The sequence below is a fragment of the Amblyomma maculatum genome, chromosome 6, assembly GCF_055883805.1.
Source record: "Amblyomma maculatum isolate TAMU_Amacu chromosome 6, ASM5588380v1, whole genome shotgun sequence".
NCBI lineage: Eukaryota > Metazoa > Arthropoda > Arachnida > Ixodida > Ixodidae > Amblyomma > Amblyomma maculatum.
The window spans coordinates 62169924-62182885 of NC_139349.1; the positions used below are offsets into that span (position 1 = coordinate 62169924).

Consider the following 12962-nt stretch of genomic DNA (forward strand, 5'->3'; position numbering starts at 1 on the left):
GCCTTACTTCCACAGCCTGTGCCCATTACAATTCGGCATATACCGGGTTTCACTTAAGCATGATATTTGTATTTGTTTTATTTTGTAAACATACTAATGTAGGCTCTGTGATTTTTTTGCGTGTAATAACTATTATATCCTCCAGCATAACAACACATGGCTTTTTGTACATTTTGCCATTGCTGTTTGCCCTTCGAATGTCATTGTATTTGTAAGATAAAAGTAATAATAAAAAAAATGTTTGAAGATGCCTATACATATTACTCTCATAGCAAACGCAACAAACTAGTAGGTATTATGATTAGCCTCTGAGTGTTTTTATAATATTTGGCAGCACTTTACAGATTTCCCTTCTAGCATCCTGACAACTGAATGCCTCTTCTATGCGCACATTAAAAGATTGTAGGATGCATTCTATTTCGAAGGTACAATTTCAGAATCTATATTAAAGAAGTGAGCCGGCAACAAAATCGAGAAAAACATAAAAGAATGTTTTTACTTCTGTTCTTATTTATGGGGCTGCCCAATGTGAAATCTGTAGAAAAGTCATTTTTTCCAGTGAAACTCAACGCAATACAGAGTATTCTACGACTGTGCTGTAAACAAGGGCGACTTGAGCGAATATCCTTAAAGTTAGTTCAGGCACAAGAATGCCGAAAGTCGACTGGACAGCCGCCACCGTGGCATTGTTGGCAAAGCGCTGTACGCGACATACAGAAGTCGTGGTCTCCCTGGCGGCATGCGATTGGTTGATCTTCTGCATTTAAAAATAATATTTCCCGGCGTAAAATTATTACACTACCGATATTCCATTGATCGCATCAGAATTCAAGAAACAAAAAGTAGATATCCCCCCCCCCCCCATCCGCATCTCCTTTCAATAATTTTGGCTTCCTTAACATAGCGTGTCACATCGAGCCCCTACTGTCACTAGCTCTGCCTACTCATTTTCAGAGAAGGTTAGCCTGACATTTTTGTTTATCTGCATTTCGGTATCATTATATCTACGCAAGAAAAGACGCTTTCAAAGTTGTTTCAGGTATGTACAGAAACAAACGTTTTTATTTCCTTGACAGGCAATGCCTTACACTGAGTTACAAAGCGTTGCAATGAATTACACTGCAATAGACGACAATCGCTACGTATACAGCGGTCCCCTCGAAGGCATGCGATGATTGCGGAAAACGAGCTGGAGAAATACTCAACGCTGCCTTCTAGTGCAGCTTGGGTAACGCGCTTGAAGCTACCGACGTCGACGTCGAGATGCCTACACATGTTTACACAGAAACTTATCGCAGTCAATGCCGAAAATCCAGCCTCCCCGTGATGAAGTTACCGAGCGCGCATTCGTCTTCAGAAGTCAGATATTCTTCGGCTAGCTCGCAAAAGTAGTTGTAGTCCAACGTCTTCGTGTCATTCTAAACACCAGGAAAAGAAACAATGAGGTGATGAGAACATCAGTGACTATGGTAAGTTAGACGAAAAAGGCTTCAGAATTAAATTTATTCTTATTTAGTGTCTCCTTGCGCCTATCAAGCTTAAACCGATAAGCTGCTATTGAAGTGCATGCAATACTACCAGCCTGTACGCGTGGGAGGGAAGTTTTCTTGTAGATCTTTTGGATTTCTCTGAAAAGAATATTTCCGAGGTTAATAATTAGCCTCAGATTTCCCGGGCGCCCCGATCTAGGTGGCCATGGAAACAAGTAACAAGAAAGTAACTCGCTGAAAGTAACACATCCCGTCCCGGCGGTACTCAGCGTTTAGTGTTTAAGTATTGAGCAGCCCTTGAAAATAGATGTTAATCATCACGGTTCATGCTTTCAAGGACGATAGTTACAAAATATAATATCCCTGTATACATGCACATGATCGATATACTGAAAAATAATGTCCCTCAATTACCCATGGCCCGGAAAATTTCGTTTAGAGGCACTGATCACTGTATAAATGCCAAGCAGAAGGGCGAGCAAATTGAAGTAACATGGGGTATCACCATGCGTTAAATGATGCTTCCTGTAATTAAGCACACCACACTATTATATCAAATATATTTGCATTGACGAATGATGCCGGTGACAGCTTTATCATATTCAAAGTGGAACTAATCATTAGCAGCTTCCTAAAGAACGAGGCGTTATTTTACAGATTACATACACTTTTAGTGAACTTGGTTCAGCAACAAATGTTAAGTAAGCGCTTGTGAAGCCCAACAAACCTCTGTCATAATCAGGTAACACTGCCTGGATTGCCTTTGGGGTATACCGAAGTCTTCCAGAACGTAGCTAAATTCGTCGCCGTCTATGACACCGTCGCCTGCAATATACACAGAGGTACAAGTAAATAAAAATGGTATGAGCACGCTCAAAGATGAAAGCATCTATCAGAAACTAAAAAAAATAAAAAAATAAAAAAATAAACCGTTGAAGAAGTAATGGCTGTCTACTAAATAATTTCCCTCTCTTAGAAAAGGCACCACACAAAGACGTCCTTACAGGTACTCGTATCCCAATTTGCGCGAGGCAAAATGCGAAGCGGGCAATTATGAAAGCCTATGGATGTGCCAGTATACAGCCGCAGGTTCGATTACAAACATGCCTCGTAAAGCACACAACTTATGTTAAACATAAAATTTTCGCCACAAAGCGAATAATGACCTGTCACGTCACTTAGTGTATACTGTGCCAGGCAACATATGCGCGGTTCGAAAGGAGATACACGATCACAAAAACAAAGGCAAATTATAAAATCGACGCATCCTTTCAGCTGCGGTTTTCTTAGAACTGTCGCGTCAGTAAGTACTAGTCCATTGTCCTACGAAGAAGCATCGACAATTTTTGACAGGTGTGACAGAACTCACAAGGTACAAACAATCATTTCTGTTCCTTGTAACAGATATGAAAGAAAGACGAAGATAGAAAATGAATACCCTGGTGAAAGAAAGAACAGATGTTTATTTAGCAGTGCGACTAAAGGATGCTTGATGTAACTGTCAGAATAGAGAAGCTCGCTATGCTCTCGCACGAGTAAGCGCTAGAAAGAAGCCTTTATGACGACGTAATCTTGAGCCTCGATTATGTCCTGGCCAGGGTATATAACGTTAACTGATTCATCAGTAATTTCGAGGTTATCCAGATCGTACTAGATGGGGTGAGCGGTATGGGTGAGAAAAGACTGAAAACTGGGAAGGAGGACAGGGAATGTTTCAGGTCAGCATATGTTTCATGGCATGTGGGGCATACAGGAATGGGTCGGAGACGGCAGACAAAAAATAACCATAATAAACGGAGAGGGGTGGGAAGTGTGCTTGAATGGCTGCACGACAGAACTTCTAGTTCGATAACTGAGATATTTGTAAGGAACAGAAATGGTATGAAGGATATCTCTGTCCTCACAGTTGCGTACCTTTAATGTTACCGATGATAGTGTCCACAGTGGTGGATAAGCGCCATGAATAGCTAATGTCTAAATTAAATCTGTTACTAGCTGCCCTCTATGCCAACCATCTTAGTGTTAGAGTGCAAAGAGACTTATAAACCTAGTGTAGTAGGGGAGTATCACATACCCTAGAAGCATGCCATTTAATCACCACGCCATTTTATTTATTTAGGGGATATAGATAGGGTATAGATATAACGTTACGGAGGGGAGGAGCGTATACAGGATAGTTAGTGTGAAAAATCGTTGATATAATAAATATATACAAAAGTCTGAAAAACAAGCTCACTGTTGGAGTTGGAACACAAAGTTTAATAGATGGGGGTAAAAAAAGGCGCAGCTAAACGAGATTTTATACATAACTCCTGCGACATAAGAGACAAATATCTTGAACCTTCTTCCACAGCTAGCTTTTATGGCGCCACAGTTCACTACAAGAAACGTAACCGACTTGGAAGAAAAAAAAAACACAACAAAATAGGTAGTCAGAATTGTGCTTTCGATAGAAAACTGTTGCCGCTTTCGTGCCAGTTAAATTGGGATACACTTAATATGAGCGGCTTCAATAACATGGGGCCTCTGTTTCTAACACCAAAACTTCAAATTAGCCATTAGAGTGCAAATAACGTGAAGTTCTCCCACACTTCATTGGAACGACAACAATTAGTAGGAAGAGAAGACAACTATAAAGTGAGTTCGTTTGGTTCATTTTTATGGGTTTTAATGTCTCAAAGCGACTCAGCCTGTGTTGTTGCCGCAGTGGAGGACTGTAGATCCTGTCGACAAACTCACGTTCTTTGACATTCAGTGACACCGCACTCTAGACGGGCGCCTTGCTTTCAGCCTCCATCGAAACGCAGTCGTTGGGGTAGAAACCGTATTCAGTGAGACCTCAGCGATACGTGACAGACACGTCACCAGACGAAACTACTTTCCTTTCTGGCCTGAAGGTTTTTCTTTCCACTCTGCCTTAACGCTTAAGTGGGGCTGAAATGGTTGGGTGTACTTCGCGTATTTTGTCACACCGGCCAGATTTTGCTTACGTTGTTTTGTTTTTCAGAACAGCAGGCATGTATTTTCAGCCTTCGTCGTTTGTCACGTTGTGTGTCTGTCCGAACCGCGTGTAAGTTTTTGGTTATGGATGCAAACTTATCCAATTTGTTAAAACTTTTCTCAGTAGTTCTACATGCCACTACATCCCTAATTTTCCTAAGTAGTTGCCTTCCGCTGTCATAACCGCTGATGTACTGGCGTTTATTTGCCGATCTTTCCGCTAGGGGGCCAATGCCATGTATAGGAACCAGCCAAGGCAGCTGCACTTAACAGCGTGAGCGGGAATGAAGTTAACGCGTTAACCAGCCCTACTTTCAAAAGGAATCAAAACAGGAGTAATCATGTTATCATGTTAGAAACACACATCAGTGAGATCCGTTGACATATTGGGGCAGCTAACCTGTCCGGTCGTACATGTTGAAGCGGAACCAGAGGTATGTCACCAGCCACTTCGGTGCTCCCTCATCCTGATCCTGGCTTTCCAAGTCAGAGCGCCGCTCCCAGAGTTTCAACTGGAGGCAAAAGATATGCATCGTTACAGGCCATAATATTGCACAAATAAATAAGACACTTGTCTTGTCTACAGGCCATGGATCAGAGTAAATGGCTACTCGACATGGACATATTTATGTACTTGGGTGTCATGGCACGCATAGTGAAGTGAAAGCCTTTATAACAGGCTCATCAGTGTCCGTCCGTGCGTGCGTGCGTCCGCGAGAAATATCACACTACTTCGCAAAGTTCCGTGAGATTGTGACGTCATAACCTGCTGACGTCATCAGCCCTACCCAACGTGAAGTCATGATTGGATGTGACGTCATGATGATGTCACATTCGGTCATGTCTAATCACCTGAACTGACGTTATCATGACGTCACGTTAGGCCGTGACGTCAAGTCCGGTCATGACTAATGAATTCACCAGGCGATTCCCGTATAATACGAAGCTGAACCCGCCGGGCATCTGATCCAGGCGCCCGTGCTGCGTCTTTCATTTAAAGCTTTCTTGAACGCCGCAACACACGGCATACAGAAGCAGACGCTGTAATGCAGGAATCAGCGGCGTTTCAAACAAAGGCTTTCGACTGATCGCACTTCACTAGTTCAATGTTCCCCCTAGAATTTTTAGCTTGAGCGTGAGAGTGCAGATGATTATTGATTAATGCTAATGCCCGGCTGTTCAGAGATAGACTCTACTAAGCATATTGCATGTCGCTACAAAGACGCCGAAACTTCCTTACATTAGTAAGGTGGAAATTGTAGAACGTTTTTGCAGCGTGAACAAGTACAAGACAGTGCAGATATAAGAAGATATAACAACAGACACCAACCGCTTGCATCTTGCGTTGTGCTGTTGCTGTTTTTTTTTTTCAATAATCTTGTATAGGAGCATGGGCAGGGTAGGGGGGGGGGGGAGAGGTGCTATAGGGCTTTCGCCACCCCTCTCCCCTTCTAAATGCTTTCGTACTGTCAGGCACCGCCGACTAAAACAACTACCAGCTCAGGAATTCATTCTGAATTTTTTCCACAATGTCTATTTTATGCTCTAAAAGAGGTTTCTGCGCGGATTTTGCAAACTCGGGCTAGATTTCGTGGAAACCCCTATGCAGCTGGAGTCACAATAAAGCGGTATCGTCGCGGCATATCGCGGCGGCCGCGGAATCTACGGAGCTTGCGGATTTCAATTCCGAAACTTTATGGGTGCACTGTTCTCATAAACCTTTGACCCGTGAGATGCACTGATATTTCCAAAGTCGCGTGCTCTAGATTTCCAACTCCGGAAATTTATGGGTTTAATGTATTTATAAACTCCTGACGCCAGAGGTATATTGACTTTTCTCAAGTCGCACATACAATGAGACATGTCAAATCAACACACTATCAGACAAGTTGACAAAACAAGCAGCTAGGGGCGATGAAAAGAAGCGCGATTCATTTGTGATTCATTGGTGCCATCATGTCACAGAAAAAAATATCAACATTTTTTTTTACGACCGTAAGAACATCCCCGCCGAGACACAAATGCCAGCAAAGGTAATAAGTTTATTTATTTTTCTACTTTGACTTCTGTTCGCTAGGATACATTGAGCGTCTTCAATTTTCTTGTTCTCGCTACTCGCGGGTGGTCAGAGCCAGCCAAGCGCGTGCGTTGTTATCGCGCTGCCCCTATCATTGCGCGGCATACTTCGGCGTGCTCATATTTTCACGGCCGAGTGGATTTTGGCCTGACAGAAATAGGTTTGGCTTGGTTTGTGGGGTTTAACGTCCCAAGGCAGCTCAGACTATGAGAGACGCCATAGTGGAGGGTTCCGGAAATTTCGACCACCTGGGGTTAACAATATCTAGCTACACTATGCACACATTATGCCAGCCACTATCTTAACCTAGTTCTCTGTACGGCATGCTCCATTACTGATATCCGAAGCTGTTTTCAAACGCTAAATGCAACGCCTATATTTTTCCGCAAATCTCCTAACCACTCATACGTTTTAAGAGAAATGATAAGTTTAATGTATCCTTAGTAAGCAAGGCAGCTACTTTCGGTGTTATGTAAAACGTGCTGGGTGGAAAAGTTACGATTCCTTTTTTTTTTTTTTTTTCATTTGTGAATCTGGCTGAACTGGGGATCACGGCACTGCAGGAGATAAAATTTAACGACCATGGAAGGAGTCTAATTCAGGCAAATAGTCTATAGTGTTGACACTTTTGTCGCCGACATTCCTTGTGAGCCTGCAAGTGGCAGAGCCAGAGTTAGTGTGTCTCTGCCTCTGTCTAAAAAGCTGCAGACCAGGAGCATCGAAACGAGCACCGCCACTTTTGACATAGATGTGGCACAGCGGATCGAAAATGACCGCAGCTATGTGCCTTCTTCAGTCTCAAAAATATTCGCACAAGTACAGGAACTGGGGGAAAAAAATGCAGTATGTGGAAATCATCAGCCGAAGAAACGGGTCTCCGACAGCAGGATCGTGAGAGCGTTGCATCAGAAAATGTTGACCAATATTTCCGCATAACTGCGTTCGTTCCATATATATAGACCCCGTATTAGCACAGCTGCATCAACGGTTCGAAAAGTACAAATCAATATTAATGGACTTCTCTGTAATACTACCGTTCGTAAAACCACCAATGAGAAATGATGGAGAGTAAGGAGCAAAAATCTAGCTCCTGGCCATTTTTGCCAAGACATGGATGCGAGGACTGCTTTGGGAGAACTTAGACTATGGCGGACAAAGTGGCGATCCCGAAATCCAGCGTCCCAGCAGAGGAACATGTGCTCTCTCTCTCTATCTCTCTCTCTCTCTGTCTCTTTCTCTCTCTCATTGCGAATTCAGGTTCTATCCAAATGTGCACAAATTGCTGTAGATTCTAGTCATTATTCCAGTGGCCTCTGCCAGCGAACAGAGAAAATTACCAAGCACGATACGAGACTACTAAATAACTACTCGCACGCGTACGTAGCCGCAGTCGAGCGGTCAGGTTAGGGTTAACGGGAGCTCGCAATCGAAGCAGCAACGGCGGCGATGTGTTGGCTCAGAAGTGTGAACGAAGGAGCGTGCCGGCGGCCGCGGATTTCGCTCACTCGCGCCGCCGAATGCTCAAGTGTGATCGAGCCATAAAGCTTCGCACTATCCAAGCAGGCATCCGATGCGCTGCTACGCGCTTACCAGCAAATGTTTAAGGCGAAAGCGTTGAAGTTTGCATGAACAGAAATTTGATATTCGAATGATGTCACGAAATTTCTTGGTTGGTCTGGAGGTTGATGACTTCGCTGGATCACGTGACATGGCCAAGCGATGACTAGTCGACGGGAGGTATGGTGTCAATAGACCACCTGAAATCGCCAAGTTGGCATGTGCTATATGGCAGGTGGGTTGACAGGTGTCACTACCGAACGCTGTTTGGCGTAAGAGTTGTGTGACCTCACGACCCCACATGCCGTGGACGAGTTCGCAGGTGCTCTAAAAGATGGCAATTGGGAGGTGATATGGTCGAACGCTGATGGGTTCCCAGGTTGTGTGATGTCATAAGAGCATGTGATATGGCCGAGTTCACAAATGTTCTGGTGACGTGACATAGTGGTAAGAGGTTTCTGCAGGCTGGTTCCACGACCTCCTATAAGTGCTAACAAACATCAAAAAACAATAAAAATGATAACGAGGACGTCAGAGAGAAAAGGCAGATACCTGCAGAGCAGCATTGGTTCTAATGCTGTCATATTCACTCTAAAGTTGACTTGAGCGTCGCGATAATTTTTCATGTTGGCGTGGTAGGATTTTCATCTTAACCGACTTACCCACTCCTCGGAAGTGATCTTCTCGTCGGAGTCGCTATCAGCGTCAGCCCTCAGGAGCGTCCATATTTCGTCGAAAAGCTCCTTAGTCTTATCAAATTTGCAGGTGCCCTCCTTCCATCCGTTGAGCTTACAGATGTGCTTAAACGAAGAAACAAGGGGCAGTGTATGCTTACCACTGTTCTCTTTTTTTTTTTGTGCTAAATACCTAAACCTTTTCGAACATCTGGCACGTGACACACAACGGCGGAAAGTCATAAGTCTTAAGAATAAAAGAACATCACATGTTTTACATGCAGAACACCACAGAATGAGCAGCAGAAATTCACTGTGTCAAATAATAATTTTCCTGCATGAATGATAAACCTCGCTAAGTGCTGTACTGACATACGACCGATACCATTGTATATTTAATCTTTCTTAAGTCGGCAGACAGTGAAGCCCTTCCAAGCTGTTGATTGCTCACACTTGTAAAGCATTATGTGGAAAGGATTTTTGGCTTTATTTTATGCATTTTAACATCTCAAATTGACTCGAACTGTAAGGGGCACCGTACTGGAGAGCTCTGGATAATTTAAACTACTTCGGGCTCTTCAACACGCATTGACATCGCACACTACACGGGCGCCTTGCATTTCGCGTCTATCGAAACGCAGCTGCAAGGATCAAAGCCGTGTTTCCTGGCTCAGTAGCCGCGAGAGTCCTAGAGCCACGGCGGCGGGGGTTAAACCACGCCCCATGAATGTCAAACTGAAGAGCTAAAGGAAGAACTAAATAAAATACCTAAGGACTATACTACGCTATAGGCAGATACAAGAATCCTATATGAAGCGCTACCTTTCTTTCCTGTTGGTCGCTCTTTTGCTGAGAAAATCACAAATGGAAGTCTCAACATTCTCCTACATTCACAGACCCTGAACCTAGGGAAGTTAGGTTGTTTCAGTGACGTGTGCACACCACAGCTTTCCAGCCAGTGGGAGGCGGAGTTACCAAACGTGATTGCCCTTGAGTGCTTGCGGCTCTGAGCTTTCTACGTACGACAAACGCATTCAGTCCGACTGTGCGAGTGCATACACAAAGAGACAGGAGAAATAGCACATGTATTTATGCCCTCTTCCTGTCAGCCGTCTGGTTTTCGGCGTTTATAACAATACGCTTAACATTCTTGGATAGGTTTGTCGCACCGCTCCTTTGATATTTCGGTGGTATTTGCCTATTGACGGCGAAACAGCGCTGCATGAGAAGGCGATGAACAAATCACGGCTGGTGAAGAGTTCACGTCATCAAGAGCAGCTGCAGAAATATGAGAGCGCTGTCGCCACGTGCACTTCGCTATCACGCAATTTACAGCTAATTAGTGCTGTGTTATTTCACTTAAAAAACACATAATTCTTCAAACGCCATTTTAGTTAAAGTAAAAGATGGCAGAAATTTGGTCGAGAAAGAACATGAATGCATTTGTTCGTCCATATTTTGAGCCGTTTTGCCTCAAATATGATGTACCAAATTTCTCAAACTTCCGCCTTGACCCCTTGGTATAGCAGGACTGGCTATTTTTCTTCATTGTTCCATCAAAGATACTGCGTTAATGTTCGAACTTACGTAACTGCTGCGAACCAGCACATATATATATTTCCACCCGCTCCGTATCAGAGCATTCATAAGCGAAAACAGCTTTTAATCGCCTGTTGAAAAACATCCTGGCGCATTTGTTCGTTTGTTATCTTTTCTCTGTCGTCTAGGATTGCGAACGAGCAGGAGCTTTGAAGGCCCGCTGAGGGCAGCACGGACAACGGCGTTGTTGCGACATGTGCAATGCGCGCTACGGTTCACCAGTCTTACGACGTCACGCTTCTTCTTTTGTCTCTTTTTGACACAATACTCTTGGAAACGCTTTCTCTTTATACATATCCTTCACGGAAGTCACCCAATGGCGGTGCGTTGTTCTTGCATAGTTAGAAACGAAATGGTAATTTTTAAAGGGCAGCTTGGAAATGTACTTTGCATGTTTTTTTCTTTGTTTTTTTTTTTTAATTAAGGATGATGTATTGCTTGTGAGCTAGCGCATAAGTAAGCCCCTGTAGAGACATAATAAACCTTGTACTGAAGCACAGTTAAAGCGCTGTAATGGCTGTGTGCTTTCTCCGTATTCGTGTCGTCACGAATACCTCAACTATCTATCATTTTTTGTTAATAAGCATGACATCGTGTGACTTCAGCGAACTATATAGATCAAAATCAAGAAAAACGAAGCATTGAATAATAAAACCGGATGTGCCTTGGGTTACCTTAGATAAATGATAGGTTCAGCGTAAAATGAAACGGAAAAGAAATGTCCTGATCAGTGAGCTCTTTTAAAGAACTGACAGTAAAGAGATGGAAGACTCAGCAACTTGCGGTGTCGGGTAGATAAAAGTGAGATATCAATGATGAACAGAACTGCCGTGCAAAGTTAAAGTGGAGGAACATTGTATTGCTTGTCAACCTACTTCCAGCCAGCCCTTAATTGCTGTCAAGAAGAGTCCCGCTAGGTGTATTATCACGCCGCAGACCGTCGAAGCAGCTGCTGCTGTCACTCAGGAGTGATGTTTTGCGCGTGTCTCGTGCTTTTTTTTGCTCTTGTTGCTGTGAGTAAGGTCAGCTCCGGTTGAACTGTTTCCTCGTCCTCAATCTGCCTTTTACCCTTATCGTCTGGGACTATTAGGGGCAGCTGGAGTTTGAAGAGCTTTAGTTTACACTCGAATCTGCAAAATCGCATCCAAACCTCCACTAGACAAACCAAAGTGCTCAAAAGAGCGACGAGTGAAGTCGTACGGCAAGCTTTTAAGGGCATCCTGCGTATCTAAATTAAATTACTAGATTATAAATATCACGATGATTTCTCTACTTGCTTCTTGTCCTATATAGGCCCCACCACAATGCTGCAGTGGCTAAGGCGCTCGACTGCTGTTTCCAAGGATGCGGGATCGAATTCTCGCCGCGGCGGCCACTTTTTGATGAAGGCGAAAAGGAAGACGCCCGTGGGCTGAGCTAAGTCAGTGCATGTAAAGAGTTCAAGAAAGTCTAAATTTCCCGAGCCCTCCACTACGAGGCCTCTCATAGCCTAAGTTGTTTTGAGACGTTAAGCCCCACAAACCAAACTAAAGCTTACTCCAGATAGGTACACTGCAGAATAAGAAGACGTCATTGGGCACCCTTCACTCTGTGCGAACATAACAAATGGAGCGCTGCATTAGTATTATTTTGTTTTTTATACTATGTGTCTAAAATCAACAACCGCACCTTTTCAGAGCATCGCTTCGAGCTAGAAACAGTAACAATATTCGGCTTAGTACGCGGCCTGAAACTGCCTGCATTTGACACAGCACAGGTATATATCCCACACTCGAGACTCGGTCGTGTAAGACACACCGAATTTCGAGCACTAATTTTCTTAAGCAAAGAGTGCTGAAATTAGTTCGTTCCTGTTTCAAGAAATTCAAATGGAAGGAAAAATGAATGAGAAAGAAATGAGCGGAAAGAAACAAATATAGCAAGAAAGCAGGTTGAAAAGAACAACGCAGCAGCTACTCCATCGTCAACCCTACCGACACCCTCAAGAGGAATTTAAAGAAATACGCTATTCTTCTAAAAAACAAAATATCTTAATTTAATCTGGAGAATTAAACTTGCGTGGAGAAATCTAAATGATCCAAACATACAAATTCATCTTCCTAACCGCACTTTATTTGCCATCAACTTGTTGTTCGTTCTATGGCCATTCGTTATAAGATAGGGCTGCAGTAGTTGTTATTGCTCTCCAGAATGTTGTCACTTTCTGTGTTGTTCAGATTGCATCACTTTCCTAAAACTTCGGATGCATCAAATTCGGCCAAGCACTGCTCGGAGCAGGTATTCTGCGTGCGCCGCAGTCCAGCGGGCTAGTAAGCACAGCAGTGTACAATAGTGCACAGCAATACACATCATCGGTTCGATGTTGTACTATAAGCACAATGACTGGAACAAAATATCAAGGCTGATGAACTCTCTTTAAACCTATGTAAGTTCAGTGAACAGATCAGGACTACTTCGAGGTTATACGGTACTGTATTCTCCTCTAGCTTACGTTCTAAATTTTATAGTTACCATCTTGCTTTGATTGCGTTTGAAGATTTGAACACAGGAAGAGGGTAGTAATGA

General features: G+C 43.5%; 1 protein-coding gene across 6 annotated transcripts in view; it reads right to left on the reverse strand.

Moving 5' to 3' along the window:
* Nucleotides 1-1030: 1030 nt before the first annotated feature.
* Nucleotides 1031-12962, reverse strand: part of LOC146185869 (sarcoplasmic calcium-binding proteins I, III, and IV-like) — a 30921-nt gene continuing 18989 nt past the window's right edge. For 5 of the 6 annotated variants that reach the window (XM_084606796.1, XM_084606799.1, XM_084606795.1 and 2 more), the window contains exons 4-7: nt 8787-8924; nt 4891-5002; nt 2218-2315; nt 1031-1418 (exon numbers count right to left, since the gene is read on the reverse strand). In XM_084606796.1, the coding sequence (XP_084462922.1) occupies nt 1299-1418; nt 2218-2315; nt 4891-5002; nt 8787-8924 (468 nt within the window). In that variant the 3' untranslated portion in view covers nt 1031-1298. Of the gene's footprint in view, nt 1419-1486; nt 1629-2217; nt 2316-4890; nt 5003-8786; nt 8925-12962 lie in introns of those variants that run through there. The other variant, XM_084606800.1, reaches the window with a different exon arrangement.